At 48.5% G+C, this 21,647-nt stretch overlaps 1 protein-coding gene across 1 annotated transcript; it reads right to left on the bottom strand.

The window, feature by feature from the left end:
* Positions 1–1,021: 1,021 nt before the first annotated feature.
* Positions 1,022–13,433, bottom strand: LOC144160455 (uncharacterized). Its single transcript, XM_077691777.1, has 3 exons — positions 13,273–13,433; positions 5,551–5,886; positions 1,022–1,025 (listed from the first exon to the last, which is right to left on the bottom strand). The coding sequence occupies exons 1-3, from the start codon at positions 13,431–13,433 to the stop codon at positions 1,022–1,024; spliced, it is 501 nt and encodes a 166-aa protein (XP_077547903.1).
* Positions 13,434–21,647: the final 8,214 nt, after the last annotated feature.

Genomic DNA, 21,647 nt, shown 5'->3' on the forward strand with positions numbered 1-21,647 from the left:
GACCTTTCATGGAGCCTCCCTTGCTGGTAATAATCACCCAACATCTCCCACCCTATACTTCTCCGCCTTGATGTGGAAAGTCTCCTCGGCACTTGGTTTCCCCTTCGCCAACTTTCTGTTCTGATAGATAATCTAAAACTTGGCTTCTCGGTCACAATCCCCATCTCTCCAAGCCTTACAGAATATGTGCTGTTCTGTGTGTGGAGTGCCCTCACCGTAGTGCAATCACTAAAAAGGGCGTCTTCCCCTTACTCACATCAGGTAATCACACGTTGCGGTATCAGACATCGGCATTTCAAGGTCAAGAAACGTGACTAAAGTGCGGCTCATTGGTGAAAAGTTTCAAAAGTATTTGCCTTCCTTCTACATAGGAGTGCAAATGGGGCGCAGGAGCAGTGGATCCCTAACACGGAGCCCTAGTTCGTCCTAGTACGGTGGACCACGCAGCCCTAGTTTGTTAGCAGAAGACAAGCCCCACTCTTTCCAATGAGCTGGAACTTTGGAGGGCGATGTGGATGTCATATTTAGGTATTATTGAATCCTGAGCATTGCCCATCCGTCCAAACCCGCAAGTGCGGCCACACTTTGCAGGGACGGCCCCACACCGCCTTCGCAGAGCTCCTGCTGCAGTCCTGCAGCCAGTGGTTCATCAGGCGCGAGGAACTCCTCCCCCACCGGGAAGAAAGGCGAGGCCACCCTACGTTGTGGACCATCTCTATCGCACACTGGCCGAGATGCTGGCAGGCATTGCGGGCGCAGGATGTCCCGTTGCTCTCGGGAATGCCTCCTTTCTGGCGGTGCTGCTCTGGGAGTACTGCGAGGTCATGCTATTCAGCCCTGCCCTCGACGTACCACGGGATGAGGTGAGTGCATAGTTCATGTTGTCATTGAGGTTAATCACGTGCACACTTTTTGTTTTAGCCTGACCGCTACCCTAAGGGACGAGTGGCCTGAACATTTTCAGAAACAGGGCACCTTCTTTCTTTAATTCGAGAATTGCGTCATCTCCCTGCGCCGCATTTTATCTGCACACGCGCAGCACACGGAGAGTGAAGGAACTCATGGGCTGCAATGACATGCTTCTCAAATCCACCCGCTAGCTACTTCTCGTTGAGGGATATGAGGTCCTCCTGAGATATTATTTTTAATACCCCGAACCAGGACTGTATTGTGGGTGATTTATAACGGATTAATTCTGCAAATACAACTGGAGCTCTACGCGGGTTTTCATTTGAAGGGTCCTTTTTTTTCAGGGCGAAGGAAGAGTTGAAAAAAAAAAACTCTCGTTCTTATAATTGGCCCAGGCATCATTAACCTCCCCCCCCCCCCCCCACCCGAAACCGAAAGTAAACCTTCAAGGCAGAATAGAGGAAGCAGTCAGAGTGCACGTCCAGTCAAAGTGCGGCTCGGAAAGATATGGTTTATACGTTCGTTGACGGTTTATATGGAAAGATACGTTCGTTCTACGTAAGAACGCCTCAACACCAAATTCGACATCATGGTCATGAATAGTTAGTTCACCTCAACTGTGGATAAATCGAGTGCCTTTACCAAATGCCACCCACTCACCCACACACACACTCACTCGCTCGCTCGCTCACCGACTTGGGTGCTCGCTTGCTGACTTACTTGCTTTACTTATTATTTATTGATTTAGTTTATTTCTTATTTATTGATTGGTCACAACTAAGGAGTGTGACCATTCGGACGCGAGGGTCAAAAATACGGGATATTGCTGTTCGGGCGAACGCTGTGAACTCAGGGCCCGGTTAAAAACCCTAATGTATTCATAAAAACATTTCTGTCGATATATTCTGCTTGTAAAACGGGAACCACCGGCACATTTGTAAACTGCAATACAATTTATAACTCCAGAGTATATTTTCAGGTATTAAACAACTCGATACATGGCATTCCTTTTTTTAATGCCGTACAAAAGAAGCCTTGAACCCAAAGGCTGTTGGACTGAGGCTCCTGACGTTACCTATCAATTTAGGGTGATTGAAAAATTGGAAGACGCTTAAGCTTCCTATTTTAGCGCGGAGCGCGATACAGTTATGGTACTCAGCGATGAGAAAAACTGAAGTGCGCCATGCTTAGATACACGGCAACGCTTCCATGACACGTGTGTCAAGAACGAGCACGTGTTACGGCGTACTGAAGGGTTCATGAAGATGAATTGCAAGTTTGTTTCATTAACAGAATTACATTCTCCAGATAACAATGACGACAATTTATTGCAAAATTTGAAATATTAATCGCGATATTGAAGAAAACAGATGAAGCAGTGGCGACTTCCCAGATACTTCCCGGTGATTTCTCTGTGATGTCACAGAATGCTGTCTGTGCGATAGGCTGCCACCGACTTTTAAGGCCAGCTGCACTCACATTTAACCTCGGATAAATTTATTTTGCGCGTAATGTATGCACCCCAAACCAACTGGGACGTGATTAGTAGACCCGTCCAATGCGTTGTTAAACAGTTAGAAACGTAAACGTTTAAAATAGCTCCGTCGCAATCGACGCTAACACCTACCGGAGGATCGCGCAAACAGCCATGAAGAGGAAGTGACATTGCGGCCGGCCACGTCGTTCATCTTCCGGCCAGCCAGGAGAAACGGTCAAGCTCCAAGCGTTTGTGCGCAGGTTTACTCTGGGTGGCCGGCCGTTCTCTCGGCCTGCTCGCCGGCTGCAGCGTCCCTTCAGCCTGGCCGTATGGGCGCGCTCTTCTCAATTTCGGTTTCAAAATCGCAGACTTCTGCTGGCCATTGGCGCCGTGCATGCGGGCATTTCAGCAGGCATATTTTGTATCTTGCAGTCTTCTTAGGTAGACTACATGGCAATGGGGTTTTCAAATTGTCGAAATTTTCAGTGCAGTTGGCCTTAAAGCCGCCGCCAAGAAACATGTGCTGGGAGGTTGTAGTGGGGCCTCTGTTCCGTTTGATCACGCCACTTTAGTGCTAACGTGTAGTTAACACACTGATAAGTATTCAGTGCTGGCCCATGCATTACCTCACTCCAGCCTGTGTTACGGCACTGTTGCACGAAATTGTTTTTTTTATATTTCTAGCGGTTTTTCTCCAAAAATACGTCTTTCGTCGCTGGAATGAAGCTGAGTGAGTAACCAAAGGCTAATTCGTCCAAATTAAACGAAGTTGTCCGGCGAAGCCACCACGCCCTGCAGCGAATTCAGATTTTATATCCCGTAGAGATTATGATGATGCTTAGCGGCTTCCCCTTTGTAACGGGGTGGCGTTGCACAGCGACCTTAGTCTTAACGCCAAAGTACAATCACCTCACAAAAAAAAAAATCCTTCATGGAATTTTTTGTGCTAGTCTGACTTTTATGTTCGCATGTCTTCCCAGATTGTTTGTTCTCTGATCTTTTCCCACCAACATTCTAGCCTTCTTTTACTAACCTCTACTGCTGCCCAGTTCACTTTTCCGTTAACCTTAAAGCCAAGGGCTTCTGGAAGCTGGATGTCTTTCTCACTGAGGACTGGACGGATACCTTTGCACTCCGTTACAATATGTCGCATGGTTTCTGGCTCCCTGCCGCAACCTGCGCACAGTTTTTCGTGTATCGGTTCGCGGATAAAAGTTTTTGTCCGCAAGCAACAAGTCCGGGCGTTAAAAAGCAATTCACTCATTTATTAAAACTCATTTATTAAAACTTTATTAAAACTGCCTGCAGAACGATTAGCCGTCCCATGTAAGGAAGGCGTCACCGTGACGCGGCCATGACGTCTTCGCGGCTGTGGCGCCTCTACTCCGGCCACGGCCTCACTACTCCCTTTGGTCGACTGCGCCTGCCCCTGTTTTGGGGTGGCAGCCTCCCTCCGGTTTCGCTCGGTCGTTGCCTTTCGAGGGCCGCCGAGATCTGCTGGATGGCCTGGGCGTGGACTTCTTGATCGTAGCAACGCATTGCGGCCTCGAGCCGCGGCGGGATCGTTGTCATCGTTGTAGCTTGGTGCGGGTTCTTGGCACAGTCCCAAAGGATGTGAGCCGCAGTCCTTTCGGCACACAAAACAAAGTTCACTTACATAAACACTCGGACATATGTGCTTCATCAGCACCGGGGTGAGTAACGACCCTGTCTGTAGTTGTCGATATATTACTGCTTCCTTTCGGGTCAAGCCCGGATGAGGTGGCGGCATAGTCCTTCTATCTAGTCTGTACCACTTCACGATTTCATTGTAAGAGGTCATCCTGTCCTTGGTTTCCCACCACCACATCGGGTCGACCGCAGTAGCAGCGGCATGGTTGGTTAGTCCTCGCGCCGCCGCGTTCGCCGTCTCGTTGTGGTTTGCGTTGCCGCGATCCGGCACATCACTGCCCATGTGCTCCGGAAACCACTTAATCACCACACACCGACTTTCAGTCGTGAGATCGACCGCACGCAACACACGTGCGGCTTCACCACACACTCTTCCTCTGGAGTAGTTTTTCGCTGCCGTCCTAGAATCACAGAGCACAGTCGTGCACTCGGGGTCGGCGATGGCTAGGGCAATGGCCACTTCCTCTGCTCGATGCGCCGCTCGAGTCCGCACACTCGCCGCCGTCCGTGTTGCACCGGTCGCTGCCCCTACAACTGCTGCGGCGAATGCCCTTCTGCCATCTGTATACTCTGCCGCATCCACAAACACAGCACCCCTGTCTTTGGCATGGAGATCGATGAGCGCCTTGGCCCTCGCCGCCCGGCGCTCCTTGTTGAACTCGGGGTTCATATTTATTGGCACAGGACATACCCGCAACCGTCTGCTAATTGCTTCTGGACCAGGCACGTCTGTATTTCCGGGTCCCCCTTCCTTTGGCTCCAGGTCTAGGTCACGCAGCACTTGTCTGCCCGTTCTTGTTTCCGATAGCCGCACGAGCTCGGCGATTTCTTCCAAAGTGTTATGCACTCCCAGGGCCAGGAACTTTTCCGCGCTGCTCCGAGTCCGAGTGCTGCCTTGTATGCTTTGTGCATGAGCGCGTTGATCTTATTACGCTCGCATTGCCTCCAGTTGTGGAAAGCAGCAACGTACGTAATGTGGCTTATAGCGAAGGATTGCACTAGCCGGGTCAGACTTTCTTCCTTCATGCCTGCTTTTCTGTTTGACACCCTCTTTATGAGGCGAATTGCCGTAGTGACTTTGGCCGCGAGACGGTTCACCGTCTCGCCGTTCCCTCGTTTGCGCTCAATCAGCATACCCAGCGCTCGGATCTTCTCTACCTCCGGGATCGTGTGACCGCCGCTTATCCTGATCTTGATTTGCTCTGGCTCTCTCGCAGGATCGTTTCCTTTCGCCTTCCTAGCTGCCCCTTTCGGTGGAATCCCCAACAGCTCGGACTTTCTTGGAGAGCAGACGAGCCCGGACCCGTCCAGCTGCTCCTCGATAGCATCAACCTCCTCTTGCAATGCACCCTCGATGTGTCCGTCGCTTCAACCTTGAACCCATAGCGTTATGTCATCGGCATAAATGGTGTGTCGGATCGCCGCGACTCGCGAGAGCCGCTCGGCCACCCCAGTCATTACAAGGTTGAAAAGTAATGGCGAAATGACCGGACCCTGGGGGGTCCCGACACTGCCGAGCTTCTTCTCTGAGCCGCAGGTCCCCGGCGTTGACCTCGGTGGTCCGCCCCGTCAAGAAATCCTTGATGTACGCATACGTTCTCTTGCCCATGTTTAGCCGCGACACCTGGGCCAGGATTGCAGAGTGACTCACTTTGTCAAAAGCACTCTGCAGGTCTAAACCCAAGATGGCTCGGTTGTCTTGCGTGTTGGTAGTGTCATCGAGGATTTCATTTTTTAGTTGTATCATGGCGTCCTGAGTTCCGAGCTTGTTTCGGAACCCGATGACGGTGTTTGGGTAAAGCCTCGAATCTTCCAGGTACCTCTGCCACCTGTTCATGAGAACATGCTCCAACGGTTTGCCCACACAGGATGTAAGCGAGATCGTCAGGAGGTTCTCAATGTTGGGTGCCTTGCCCGGTTTGGGAATCAAGATGGTCTTGGCAGCTTTCCATTGCCGGGGCAGTGACCCGGCTCGCCAGCATTTGTTGAAGTATCCCGTGAGGTTCTCGATGACCGCTTCGTTAAGACTTTTCAGCGCTCTATCCGTAACCCGGTCGGGACCAGCGGCGGATTTGCTGTTGAGAACGTGCAATTAGTGTTAATTAGTGTTAATTAGCTGTTACCGCGCTATAAGTGGTATTATCAAAGAACTTTTCCCTCGTGATCCCCGCTTCCTGATTCTGTATATGTCTAAGGACTTCTTTGCGTCCATCCTCTTTTTCCAGGTCGTTGTGTCTGATTCTTTCACGTCATTTTTATTGCCTTGGTCGTTTCCCGTGCGCTTCCAGGTTTTATATAGTTTGTCCTCAGCCTTCTGGTTCTTTTCTTCCTCTGTGTGTACACGGTTTTCATGTAAAGATACCGTAACACTCTGGCCGCCGATCTCTGGCCATCAATATTTTTAAGTCGCTATTCAAAACTTATTTTGCTCTTAGCTTCTCTCACTTCAAAGGAGGCACATCCTTTGTCTCCCTGTACTGCATCATTTCTCGTTTTACTTTGTGCTCCTAATGTCAATCGACCTACCGCTCTTTGATTTATTTCTAGCCCTGATTGAATCTCTGATTTGACACACACTACTACGTTTGAAAAGGTGAGTGCCGGCACCATTACACCCTTCCAGATTCCTCTCACTACTTCATAATTGTTATATCCCCATAATGCTTTGTGCTTCAAGATAGAGGCGTTTCTTTTGCCTTTCATTCTTAAATGTTCCTCATGAGTTTTTAGATACGTCCGACCTTCGTTTATCCATATGCCCAAATGTTTGTATTTCGTTACCCGCGGTAGTGCTGCTTGTTGAACGAATACCGCTTTGTTACGGGCGTCGTCATTAAACACCAGAACTCCCGAATTTGCTGTGCTAAACTGTAACCCCAGTTCAGTGTCTTCTTCCTCGCATATATCTGTGATCTGTTGCAGACACTGTTTGCTATCTGCTAGTAGTACTATGTCATCTGCATATATCAGTCCCGGGATATGCTGTTCGACTTCCTGCCCTTTGCGGCTATAACACAGATTGAAACCTATTTTACTGTATTCAAGCTTTCTTTCTAGTCTTGACATGTACAGTATGAACAGCAGTGGCGACAGAGGACAACCCTGCTTTAAACTTCTATTTGTGACTACCGGTTCGGTGCACTTTAGGTCCTCCCAGGTAATTTGCACCTCGCTCTCATTGTAAATTCCCTGCAAAAGTTGTATAAATTCCTGGGCTAATCCCTCCCGCTCAAGTATGCTCCAAAGAAGTTCTCTATCTACATTGTCGTAGCCTCCCTTTATATCGAGAAATGCTGTCCGTAGTGGTCGCTTTCGAGCTATTGACACTTCTATACATTGAGTTAGGACAAATAAATTGTCCTCAAAGCGCCAGTCTCGTCTGAATCCATTTTGTAGTTCTCCCAGAATACCGTTCCCCTCTATCCACGCCTGTAGTTTCACTTTTATGGCTTGCATTGCCAGCCTGTATGCCACTTACGTAACTGTAATAGGCCTGTACGAGTTGACATCAGCCCTGTCTCCTTTATCTTTATAGATCATCTTCATCTTGCTCTTACGTTAATCGTCCGGTACCTGCTTAGTTTTTATCACTTTTTAGATTGCTCGAATCAGTTGTGCTTTGTTTTTTGGGCCAAGTAGGTTAATTGACCAGCCGTATTGGCGGTGAGATCTTTGAGTGGCGCCCCCTGGCTCTGACGTCGGCTTAGGGATTCACGCCGCTGTCGTCTGCTACACTCCGCTTGTGAGGGGCAACAGTGCCTGGGCTAGAAATCGCCCGCTTCGTTGCTGTAGTGCGATAAAAAGCGTATTTCTAGCGACTCAGTTATTTTGCCAGCTTCTGACGCATCTGAATAATTCTAAGCTGTATCCCCCACAAGTTTGCAACACACGAAGAGATAGAGAACAACTTTCTTCAGAGTATCGGTCATAAGATCGTGTGTAACTCGTCCTTTCTTGCTTATTCGCGAGGATCAGCTGTCAGAGCTTCTCGATAAGTATTCAAAATGCGTAGGCTTCCCTGCAGTATTTTTTAGATGCTCCTATGAAGACTCAACAGTCTAATACTACGTACCAAGCAGCGGCCTCTACACGCTCATCGCACAGCAGGAACTAAAACGGCTTTCTTCTGTTTCTTTCGTTGTTGTCTTGTATCGGATTAATGTTTCTTGCTTTTTTTCTGCCCAACGCATTAATTTTTCTCCGCCGTCACCAACTTCTTATTAGGAGGTTTCTGGATGTTTGGGAGCCTCACAAAGGTCGTGTGGATATTTCCTTCATTTTGTATGGCATACATTCCCTTCTTCACAAATTGGCTTTCATTACGGCTGCGTGCAAGAAGGTGAATATCCGCAGCGTGCTTTGTTTATTCACATAAAAATACAATACGAAAGTTTGTGCTACGCCACCGCGATCGCGCCCTAACAACGTGGTCCACACTACTCGAAGGCGGCTTTTGTGCTCCGAATTTCTGTCGTAATTATATCGTTATCATAACGAACTGACTCTCAACTCGAACAATGATGACATGATTACGGTGTTGAAGGCATGATATACTCGCTAACTAACGTAATAAATAGTATACCTGCATATATTACAAGACTCGAAACCGAAGAAGAATTCCAAGTAGCTCATTATTGCTTTTCAACCCTTCCAGGCGCGAAGAACAAATCCTATTTTACTCGGGATGGCATCCTATGATTTGAAGAAAATTACTTTTACTCTCTTGTCCTGGACTGAGGACCCGGCCCACTAACCAGATCGATTTAATTGTTAAACAAAGTTTTCCCCTCCTCCCCTTACTCCTCTCCCTCCTCTTGAGTGCAGTTTTCCTATAACGCATATCCGAATATCGGGAAGGTATGGCTGTGCAAAATGTTCCGAAATATCCCTCCAAGTCTTAACAAACATATATGTGTTACTATAAATTTAACGAAGACGTGACTCGTTTTGCTCAATAAACCTCCATACTGGTTAGATGACTGGTATAGAATCAGCACGCGCGTATATACACACTGGGTTATTTGGAACTCAACCTACAGGTTTTGCAGTCTATAGTGCATGTCGGTAAACTTTCATGCCTTGAAAACAAACGTAAAGTGGTGTGACAAAACGCGTGCGAGCGTTCGGCAAGGTTGCAAAAACTGTTTTACCTTACATATGATTACCGAGAATCGTGATGCCTTCTGCCAAAGCCGACAGCCCTGAAGGCCTAGAATTTGTTTTGGTCTTCCATTTTCGCTGTTGTCGGTTATTAGCAGCTGACTGTTCCTTTTGTTCGAATGCTTACATCAGAAGCTAACGCCTAGCTCCAACTCTTCGCGCTCCGCACAGGCGCCGGCAATGTTTCTGCCGTAGCGGTATCCAAAACTATACTTTAATTGACACCATGAGCTAGTGTATGCGATTTTAAGCCTATTATTATGATAAAAAGTTACCCACACGCCAATTCTGGTGCGGACAAGCATCAGACGTTGACCGACCGCAAAGAAACAGCAGGGAGAGCGATCCTGAGTGAAGCAGACGACAAATGCGAGAATCCCTAAGCTGACGTCACGGAGGCGCGCTTCGCAGCGCCGCCTGTGTTCGCGCTCACCGCCAATAGGAATTTCATCCGTCCCTGTTGCCGTACTAGCCGGAACATTTTGTTCGGCTTTTTTCCAGTTTATATTCTCCAACTTTAGCTCTCTATCTGTACGCACATCAGTTTCCGCACTCTCTAAACGCTGTAGTCCTCTCTCCATTCTTCTGAACTTTTCTTGTACCATCGATCGAATGTAAAATACCGCCTCTTCCCATATAGTACCTGTCCTTCACCGTTTATGACATGACCTTGTACTTTTTAGAGCGTTTATTTTGCCACAGGGCATAGATAAGGCATATGAGTTGATGGTGAGGAAATTTTGTTAGATGAACATGAGAATTTTCGCTTCGCGTATAAAGTCTAGAAGGGAACGATGATGGGGCCCATATATACATGCGTTGTATGCGGATGCGTCGTTTACGCGGAGGCCCGTCGCCGCTAGATGTCGCGGTCTCGTAGGACGCAAAGCGAGGCAAGACCTAAGCAAGTGGTGTATGTCAGCTATTGCATCACTGCGGTGGCAAACTGGGCAACCGTGGTCTGTAAAACAATCTTTGAAGTGAGGCCACTGGCGGGTCACGGCGGGAATAAAGGCCACCCCCACCCGGATCCTCCTAAGCGCAACCTCCTCAGCACGGGTAAGACCCGGGGGGAGGGTGGCAGCACACGGTGAAATTAGAGCACGTGTGCGGCGCCGGAGGTGTACCTTTCTTTGGTCTTTTTCCTTAGTTCCTTTACATGATTCCAAAGCTTTCTCGGGGCGCCTTTATCCTTTGCCCGTATATTACAGACCCATTGATCACTTTCTCGTTTACTATTTTGCTATACAAATTTTTGTACTTCCAGCTTGTTTAGGCGGTACCAATTCCACTTCAAAGTTATTTTGTCTGCTTGCATTCCCACTCGCTTGGCCTCCCTGTGCTCTCTCGATGCTTGCTGCCTTTTTGTTATAGCTTTCTTTATTAGATGCGACGCTGAGAGCATCTCTTGTCGGCGGTCCTGTCCTTCCTGCATGCGTCCGTCGTCGTCGTCGGCGTCCGCACTCTCCTCCGCTCACCCCCTCTCCTCTCCGATAGCGAACACTTTCTCGCGAGGGGCATTGGATTGGATTCGATTTGATTGGCTTGGCTTGGCTTGGCTTGGCTTGGCTTGGACTGGCTTAGATTGGATTGGATTGGATTGGATTGGATTAAAGTGAATTGTGTTGGATTGTGTTGCGTCATAGCCGCGGCAGACGCACTGGCGCTGGCGCGTGCCCAGGTGAGAGCGAACACTCTCTCTCAACATCTGCGGGTGTGCGGCCCAGCGCGCTCTCACTCCGCCGGTGGGCGGCGCTGCGCGCGGTGCTGCGCATGTGCAGTACTCTCTCTCTCCGCGGTCTCCTCTCCTTCGGGCGCGCTGCGCATATAACCGGTGTGCCGCTATCCGGCGGCCTTTCGGTCGACGGTTGCTCTCCGCTTGCGCTTGAACCCCCCCTCAGCGTCGCATCACACCAGGGTTCCCGCGATGGGAGGTGGGCGTAATTTTTTCCTTGTTCTACAAGCTTCTTCGCTTTCTTTTTCCTATCCAGTAGTTGGGTTATTTTGCGTTCCTTATCTTTCCTTAAATGAAACCAATCAGTTCGCTGCATTCCCAATCTTTCGTAGGCTGTCTCTCGACTTCCGTCTCCAGGCTTTTGGCAATATTAGCCATTTGCTGATCGTTTAATTTCAAGTCGTGAACCACCGTTTTCGGGTTTTGGCCATCCATTTTTCCAAAAGTCAAAGTTATCGGTTTCTGGTCACTTCCTAATCTGTGGGCTCCTATTTCATCTATTCCCATTAAAGTCAACCTTTCATACACTCCTACTGATAGGAGGCTGTAGTCTATACTGGACTGCTTTTCCCCTCGTTTCCAAGTAATTTGCCCCTCACATTTATTCTCTCTGTTTACCCCAATAAGATTATCTTCTTCACACATATCCAGTACGAGTTTGCCATTGCGGTCTGTGTATCCGTCCAGGTCCTCAATGTGGGCATTCATGTCTCCCACTAGAATCCCCTCTCCCGATTGTCTTAACTGATCGAGGACCCGCTTAATGCGAATTAAGTTTTTCATTCTTTTCTCTAACCTCACTATCGTCCCCTCGCCACAGATAGGCACCTCCCATCAGCGTTTCTCTTCCCGCTATCAAGCCCTTAACCCACATATGTTCTTTCCAGTTTTCGTTTCCTCTGTGCCAATTGGCTCCCTGTTGAATAAGCATTCCGACCCCTTCCCCTTTCCTGCCATATATATTCGCGCATTACTGGGGGCTCTTCTAAATCTTGAAGAAAAGTTTCTGTAAAGGCGTATACTTTTTCTTTTTGCAGTTGACTGTGAAGCTCTAAACGTTATTCCCGTGATCTGCCCCGTGCATGTTTATATAGTTAAGCTTAATCACTCCTCGATTTTTTTTCGGTTAATTCTTTTTACATGTTTCGGATAAGCGTCCGTCACCGGGGGGACGTCGCTTGCCTCTTCGCTCGCCTGTATTGCTATCCCATACCCCTTTTTAAGCTTTTGTGCGCCCTGTGTGCTAACTTCGGCACTTTATTTTGCGCTATACTTTTGACCTCGATCGCACTCGCTTACCTCTGCTACATTTTCCCGGTGCCTGTTATTTAGTACAGCTTCCGGGATGCTCGTGGCCCCCCTAAAAAAGCTGCCGCCCGCGCAGCTAGTGGCCTCCCCACCTGCTCCGCTAGACGCTCAGTGAAATGTACTCCGTCTCTAACAAACGCCTGGCCCGGCCCGCACGGTGCACTTACCAATTGAGGTCAACCAACTCAAAATTTATTGCTTTAGCGAGCGTCCAAATTTCCCGGTTCGCGTCTACCACTGCCCTTGCTACGTGGCCTCTTCTACCTTCAACCTCCGGTACCGTGCAGACCACGATCTGGACGTCGTCCGAAATCGCCCCGAGTTCAGTGACCCCCTTCGCCCCCTGCTTCCCTGAAACACGTCGTTTACTCCTCCCATTATCACCACTAGGTGCTTGCCTGTCATTGTCTCCCACACCTGCTCTATTGCCTTTGTCATCACTACGTTAACCGTTTTCCCGGGGAACGGGCTAGCCTTAACTCTCTGGTCCTGCCCTACCCTTTTTTGTTATCACCTGCTTTGCCTTGCGCATGTTCGCATGATGATACTTTGTATTGTATGATTTGACAAATAAAAGAAAAATGAAATGAAATGAATGAATCGCCCACAATGGTGGCTGGACGCCCCCTTGGCTCCTTTAGCTGCGCAGGTGTTTTTTTTTGTTTTTTTTTTTTTTCTTCCCGGGGTTTCCGCGCTGACTGTCTCTGCATAGCTCTTGCCCGGGGGCGGTTTTTTTCCTTCTTCCACGACAGCGTTAGGCCCCTCTCCGTAACCAGCGCTGTCACGTCCTCCATCGTCCTTACGCGTGGCGGCCTTGACCTCCCGTTTTCCCGCCTCGGAGCCAGGCACACTCAGTGCGCTTGCCCCGTGGCGTACGCCATTGCTTTCTGGAATGGCATCCCTCTTCACACGTGCGCTCTCTACCTGCGCTAGCTTTGCTTCTAGCACCTCTTGCTGGTGCCTTTCGGTTTTTAGCTCCTCCACCAACTCGTTAGCCTGTACCCTAAGCTACTCCTTGTCCTCCTCTAGCCGGTCGAGGTGCGACTCCATCACACACATCCTACACATAAAGTCCTGCCCTTCCGCCGCCTCGAGTGAATTGAACCTTGTCTCCTCGAGTGGGTACTCCCGCTCGCACCTCATGCACGCAACGCCCGGCTTCTTCGGCGCCATGTTTCGGAGCTACCTCACTGCCGTCCACAAAGTTAGTACTGCCGCTTTCTCCCGCACGTGCTACGCTCGAAAAGAAAGGACAAAGACCGTGCGATGCTTGCATACAGCATCTTCCTTTGTTGGTGCGCTCTCAAAAAGGTGCTTAAATCAGTACTACCACCATTACTACCTTACTTGTATTTGCTCTACAGCCTTACCTCCCTAAGAGAAAAAGAAAAAAAATCTGACTTATCGTTTTCGTCGACTGGGCCATCGTCGCTGAGCTGGGAACACACGTCCGTCGTTCACCCCAACTCAACTCAAACCTCAAGAGACCAATGATACATTGCGCCATTAGAGGCACGTTTTAGCCTACATACACGTGTTTTTTTGTACAACCGTAGGCCTGCCGATTTAGTGGTGCAGATGTTACGCTTCTGCATAGCAACCATATGGGCCAGGTCCCAATCCCACAGGGCCTGTTGTTTTAACAGGGAAGCTGTTTAGGGGTTTGTCATGTCCGCCGATACTCCTCACACCAGGCTAAGGTACCCCACTTGACCGATAGATGGCGTCACCGCCTCCACAGCCGTTCAGTTCTCTCTCTCCAGCTCTTGTTTTGTGCGCTTCAATGGTTTGGTCCCTTTTATGTCGGTTTAGGCTACTTTTCTTGAATATTTTTTTTTACATCAGGGTGATTTTATCCGTAGTTAGGTGGGTATTGGTTTAGTTTTTTTTTTATTTAGGTGGTTTTGTCCCCTTAAAGTCGGTTACAATTGTCCCTAAGCTATCTGACCAAAGGATAGCTACTGTAAGCACATATGCATGGTTACCTTTTTTTAACTGGGGTTGTTTTGCCCGTTTTAAGCTGATCTTGCTTGTTATTATTTCACTTGGGATGCTTTTCATCTGGTTTAGGTAGGTTTCTGCTGCCCAACGTGCCCCAAGCGGACGCGGTGCTCTACAGGGTATGTATTGTGAATACAACGCCCGGAGCAGTGGTCGAGGTCGGCAACGTCTGGTTCGTCACATTTCGTTAGTACTAAAAACAAACGCTTTACGAAAATACTCTGCATGATGTAGCGCGCCATGCCGCAATGCCTCGACGCATGCACAAATTCGTTTTCTTGCACTGCAGCACGTAACAGTCAGCTAGCCACCGCCTGCAACCGGCGTAGTGTTGAATCGCGGACGCAACGCGCTCTGGGAGATGAGGCTGGCATCGCCAGCGCGAAAGAAGCATGCTGCATCTCGCTCCGGCAACAGCCTTAGCCTGGACGCGCCAGCGGGCGCCATTGCGTCCGTTACGTCGGCCGCGCCAACTTGCGAGAACTTTTGCTCACGTAACATCGCGGTGCCGCACTCGCGCCCGCGCGTTTCGGCTTTACGTCGACCCCTTAGGCCCCATTCCACATATCGCACGTCATGCACAAATTTATACAAACACAAAAAGTGCATTTTCAATCACGTAACAAAAAGCAACCCAAAAAGTACGTTTGTGCGCTCGTAACAAAGGGCATGCGATATATACCGATTAGAATTGAACAACCTGATACCTTACAGTTCCCAAAAGATGTCATACAATGCGGAAGTCTGCATGTATACACTAAGTACATTACAAACGAAGTAAACTGAAGTGTCCTTGTTTTACGCAGGGGAATACATAACACCATTTTCAACCAGAAGCCGCCTGCATGCACGTTTGTAAGGCCGGAAATATAGATTAGAATCAATGCATATGTCATTTCTGCTTAACATTTTATGAGACCAGAAGTGTACACGAGACTGTTTAACATTGTACGAGACTATAAGTCCGCCTATCGTAAGGTCTTGGGGATAGGCTTTAGGCCTGCAGCTTCTGGATTGTCTACGCTCTTAACGACCTCCCAATTATAATTTGCCTCTGCAAATTCACTCATCATGTATTTGTGGCAATTTTGCCCCAGCTATAAATATTTCTTCACACTCTGGGAACTGAGAATAGACTAAATAAAAATTTAAGAACGTGCACTTGTCAAGCGTCAACCTTTTCCTTACCTCGTGAATTGGGTAGCAGGTAAGCTAGGACCCAGGCTTTCACATTTTTATCGCCTTTCAAACACTTTTAAAGGATGGCAACGGGCCGCCCGTATTTTATGCATTACTCCTTTCTTGAAACCAGCCAAGCAGCCTGCTGTGATGAATATACCTCAGAACTATAGTAAGCGAATTAAACATATCCAGGGCTAACTGTAATATATATTAGGCTAAGACATATGGCGGAAATCTCAAAACCGTTGACAGCCGAATGAGTTTCGGTTGAACATAATTCCCTGATGACAGCAGCCGCAATGTTGCTTTGGTTGGCCCGATGTACTGGAATGGACTGCCCCTGGCAGGACTCCAATATTTCACAATTTGCAGGCTAGGTCACCACACTTCGCGCACTCCATTTCTCAGTTTTAGGTTTTTTCTTTTAAAGTCAAGAAAACTGCGCCCGCATACACCTCGTATTCCATCAAAAGTTATGGGCGGCATGGTATATGACACGAAGCGAACACAGATAAATCGTCCGCAGCTGCTTAGATAAAAGAAAATAGGGACCCGACAGTAAACAACGTGACTTCTGCCGGCATAGGTGCCGCGACCGCGAAAAAAAAGAAACACGACTCGTTATTTATATTTCCCATTTGACTGCGGCCGAAAACTTGAAAAACTGCAAGAATTTCTTTCTTTACCTGAAGTGCCCCGAGCCTCGAAGCAACATTGCACATTGGCAGAAATAACGTAGGGCATTGAGGCAATGTTCCTGACGCGTTACTGTGCAGGCATCCTAAATTAGGTTGTATGTACAAAACAGAAGTGCTGTCTGTGCTTTTATGCTGCCCGATTGCGTCAAATCGTCTAAACGTCTAAAAAAAGCCTGTTTGGTGGCATGCACTTTCGGCCACGGATGAAATGTGTGTACATACATAAATACAGAATCCAACAAACACATGCGCACTGTATTCTGTGCTTTTTACGACGATATTCTGGCTTCTGTACCCGTGAAGTATAGTTTGAATGTTCAAGTGTAAATGAATTTTCATGGTGTTTTCAGCGTAAGATGCATTTGGTGCCTTATGATTATGATTTAAAGGCATCGATCGCCAGAAGAAAGCATCGTGTGAAGCCGCGTTGCTCTTGCACCGAGCGTAGCAGCATCAGCAGCCGTATCAGGATTTTTAAAGCGCAAGTGCTAGTTGGAATATTGAGCGAGAAGCCGTCATCTCAGAAACGAGTCCAATTACTTCCCATTGACCGCGACGAGTTCGATAGCGCGTGGATGAAAAAATAATAGACAAAGAAAAAATGCGGTGAAACTATGCAAAACCGCGGTGGTTGTTATTGCAACTTTTATTGGTAGGATGGCTCTAGGCTATGGGAAGGGTGGTATGGGACGTTGTATGGGACGTTGTATGCGACGTGGTATGGGACGTTGCAGACAGTGGTCGCCTCGGATAGCGGAGGATGGTGTCCCAGAAACTTGCAAGAGGAGCTCGAGCAGTCGAAGAAGGCGATGTTGATGGCCAGATCCGGTGCAGTAGTAGACCTACACTATACCACTCGTGCTAGACCGCTTTTAGTGAAAAATTGCAGTGAGCGTGCGTGTGTTTGTGTCTTAAGTATGTGGGTCGGTACAGCTCGTTGGATCGAGAGAGGGCGGTAAAAAATTGTGGTATCGAGAGACTTCGGGGTAGTGCCAAACAAGATTATGGAGGTTTGCTGTACTTTGCGAGAAGCACTTTTCGTGGTGGAGAGGGGTGCGTGCCATTTGCAGAATATTTCAGGGGAATAGGAGGCATCGGCTAGAAAATTAATGATGAAAACGTCTTTGTCATGTTGATGAAAAAAAAATGCACTGACGATTGCTACACTCCCCAATGCGAAATTAGTGCGCAGCGCGAACTGCAGTCTTCTCGGTCATGGTGCATATCTGCTGCGTCTCGGGAAGTGATCGCGTGATCAGCAAATTCACGGCGGTGCGCCCTACTCTGCCGTTGTCTCGCAGCGCGATGTTGTTGCAAATCGTGTTGGAACCTCCCACGCAAATGTCACGTGGTTCAGATTTGCCACGCCCGCAGTAGTACCGTATCCCCAAAGTGTGAGGGGGATGCAGCGAGAGAGATCGCGCCATAGCAGCGCGTGGCTACAGCCGTTGGATGAGGTTGGTCTCCTCGAGGAAGGCCAGGACAAGTCGGAATGCTTCCCGCCGAATGGAGTTCGTGCCCGTCAGCCTTACGCACTCCTTATATCTTTCTTTCTCTACCTCCTTCTCTGCTCCCATTTGTTCTCACCTATCCACTTTCCCTCCCCCTTTCCCCTTCCCCCGGAATGAGTTGTATGCTGGTGAACTCCCAAATGGGTTCAAAATATCTCCAGTCCACGTTTTTTTTTTTTTTTTTTTTCACTTTCTATTTCAATAAAACACCACCTCACACTCACGCGTGCCGGCCCCCCCGTCACACCCTCGCAGACACTACGACGAGCGTCTCGTGCTTGCTCAGCATACTGCCCTCTCCTTACACTTCCGGCGCATTTTTATCCGCCGTTTCCTTCATGCCCTTGCTCGCTCGGTTACAACGCCATCGCCTCCGCGAAACCACAGATGCGTTCGCCAAAGGACTGCGCCCTAAAAATCGCTAATGACGAAGGCGGAACGGGCACCGGCCGGCGCGACGAGTAAGCAGCGGAGTTCCGCCGTCAGCAAAGCGAAGGCGATGGCGACGGATTATTCAGCTCATGGCTGAGTGGACAAAGTCGACCCTGCTTTATTGTCCTCCAGTCGTTTCTTTTATACCTTCCGTGCCAGGGCCGCCCTTTACGCTGAAGAGGCGGCAGTAAATCCATGCCTATGCTATAGAGTTCTAGAACACTGTACCAGTTGGCGGCATCTTAGCCTTCAACCCAGCGTCCCGCCTAATTACGGTAGTAGCGCCAAATCCTCCCCTGGTGAGCCTGGGCAGGCAAAAGTGAGTTGTAATTGCCATAGCAACGTCGCCGCCATCTTGAGCTTGGAGGCGTACTAATTGTCATGGCAACACCGCGAAGAAACGCAGAATGGGGGTTGGGAGTAGTAGTAGTAGTAAAGCTTTTATTTGGGGAAGGTAGGGCTAAAGCCGCTTGGTGGGGAAAATGGTATATGAAGGTGGGGATTACACGGGTTGCTTCAGCTCCAGGCACTTTTTCTTCTATTCACTGACTGTTCAGAGGCTTTGCCGGGGTCGTGGTTCGTCAGACTACTCGCGACAGACCACTTTTGGTTGCAAATTTGCCTATTTAGATCAATAAATACTTATCTAATGCGGCATGTGCTTCTTGGTGCATGGTGTTTAGATCAATGTGTCGAATGGTGTCTGAATAATGTGCATTGAAGAATGGCCATACACATATTGAGTGGGGAAGGTCTGCTTTGGTGTTCGTGTTACAGTAGGGACAATGTGGGGGTGAGGGTGTTGTGGGGCCCTTTGTCCACTTCTGAATATGTGGGGTGTAACCTGCACTGGCGCAAAGCTTGTTGAGGAATACTTCTTCGGCTCTTGTCAATGAGGGCATGTTAGCGACATAACAAGGTGGTGTCACTTATTCGTACCGACATTTATTGCGCTTCTTGAGTCGCTGCTGGATGAGTAGGGCAGGTGAAGTAGCCGAGGTATAAACCAGCATAGGTATAAAGTGAAGACTTTCCTGCGCCGCTGCGTGAGCGGCCTGGTTTCCTTGGCTGTCCTCTTCATAACCTGGTGTCCAGTCGATTCGGATGTTCACTTTGTGGCTCTTTAGTAGTACTTTAAGCAGTAATATGAAGTTAACAAGTGTGTTGAGTGAAAGGGGTTCTCGTAGTTCTCGGATTGCTGCGAATGTATCTGTCAAGATGCGCACGTTGGGCGGTGGTTTTAAAGTCGATTTCGTAGCAGATGTGGTTAATCGCGCTGCTTATGGCGTTCAGTTCTCCTTCTAATGCGGTTCCATCGTGTCGGTTGAGATATATTTGCCCGTTAAGACAGATGTTTGGGACATGTCAATGCTGCACCGATATGTGTGGGAGTCACGCTTGTATCGGTGAATATATCAATTTCATTTGGCAGTTTGGACGCCATCAGGTAGTGAATACGTTGAGATCTGGTTGATGGAAGAGCCCGTGGGATTTGTTTGCTGAGGTGGCTTTCGATGTTGTCTGATATCGACCACGGTGCAAGGGGAGTGGTTAGCTCAATCGTTGGTGCGGGTTTTTGTTCGTCCCATGCCGTGAGGAGCAATCCTTGTCGGGTGAGACCTCGTTTGCAGTCTGCTTGGTCTTTTGTTTCTTTCATTACAGTAACGATGGGAGGAAGTGCCACTGCCTGCTCAAAGGCTGCCTTTTTTGTCCGTATTGGGAGGCACGTTATGGTACGCAATGTGGCCCTGTGGAGCACCTGAATCTGTTTGGTGTTGGTCTTATTCAACTCATAGACAGTGCCGATTGCGACCGCACGTGCCATCGTTAGGCAGACTTTTTGACTCGCCCCTCCCTGTTTGTTGGAGAGGCGCTCTATCAATTTCACCATTGGCTTCCATTTTCGTCTCAGCTCTGTGATCCATATCTTGGGGCTGTTGCAGTTGGCTAGCGGGAGGCCGAGTAGCCGTAGGTGCCCTTGTTTCATATGTATCTCCGTGTCGCCTATATACAGCAGGTCGTCTCCTGTGGGATGAGCTTTTTACGTGCTTGAAACCATGAGTAGCTCAGTCTTTTCAGCGGCGAGTTCAATACCTAGTTGTGGTAGGCACGCCTTTATGGTGTTTACTGCTGCCTGTAGCTCGGTGAGCATGTCTGTTGATGAGTAGTCTCTGCCCTCGCACCATATTGTGATGTCATCAGCGTATATAGCAAATCTGGCCGACGTTCCTTGTTCAAGACTCTTAGCTAATTTCGCCATGACTATGTTGAAGAGGACCGGTGCAAGGATGGATCCCCGTGGCACTTGTTGTAATAGGTGTTAGGTGTCCATCCGCGGAGCTTGCTGTTGAGTTGTAAGGGGCGGTTGTGAAGGAAGTTTCGGATCCATATATGTGCTTTTTGCAGGGAAAGGCTTGAGATAGAATTGTGGCCTGATTTACTCTATCGAATGCCTTTCTAAGATTAACCTGACGCTTATGAACGAGAGTCTCACCTTTTACTAACACGAAGCAAAATGACTTCTTGCTGCGCTTCGCCCCTTTGCATGGGGCATATAACCGCTCTTCTGTGGTTTTCAGAACGCTGACACAATATTTCTACTATGCTAAGATGCGCACGCGAGCCCCGCGGCTTCTCTAGCGCACCGCCGCCGCTGTTGCTCCGGCAGCTGCGGCGACCGTTATCCCGTTGTCGCGCATTCGCGCAAGTCGCACCGGGAAGAGGCAGAGAGGGAAAAACAATAAGAGGAGAAAGAGTGTTTTGCTTGCCCAGCGCCACTGCGACTTGTAGCGGGTAAATCAAAGAGGAACTAGCAAAAAGTCACCTCGGACTGACTGCACCTATACCGACACCTGATGATGAGGATTGATTATTGCTAGTGGTATCCCCTTTGTAGCGGGGTGATGAGGTGGCATCTTAGCAAACAAACTAATTAAATATGTTTTATACTCTTCGTTTAATACTAGCGCTGCTCTTAGGGCAGGCACACACTATCTTTTTTTTTCTGTTGCAGGTGGTAGTTGTCCTAGGCAATATTCTGCTCTCTGCTTTTCGTCAGCCAACATTCTAATCTTCTTTTCCTAGGCATTCACTGACACCTGGCGTAGAAAACAGGAACTATGAAACCATCCAGTACTACAATTAGTATGCGGTCAGCACTAAAGTCGCACGCAGTTCAAAACAAGATTTCGAACTCAAGCTAATACACCTCGTCACTTGGATGTGCAGTTTTAGTAGATTAGTTAATATTAGGCATCTTTGTCAAAATCAAAACATGATTTAGACCTGAAGCTTATACGTCTCATCACTTGGTCATGACTTTTGAGTAGATCAGTTATCAATTGGCAGCATTATCAAGATCACTAGAGTGAAAGTAATAGTGTATGCGTGTTAGGGATGACCGCCGTCAACGTGCAAGAGTAAAAAGTTTGCTCATACCTTTCCCCTAACGTGTGTATCACTTCTTCATGATGTGCTAAAAGCCTCCATGGTCATACATTTTCCCGGAGTGGAATCGCTCATGGGTATTTATTTATTTGAGGAGAAAGCCTTAGATGTATCAC

The sequence above is a fragment of the Haemaphysalis longicornis genome, unplaced genomic scaffold, assembly GCF_048455015.1.
Source record: "Haemaphysalis longicornis isolate Haplotype H1 unplaced genomic scaffold, Haemaphysalis longicornis Haplotype H1 scaffold_1, whole genome shotgun sequence".
In the NCBI taxonomy this organism is placed as follows: domain Eukaryota; kingdom Metazoa; phylum Arthropoda; class Arachnida; order Ixodida; family Ixodidae; genus Haemaphysalis; species Haemaphysalis longicornis.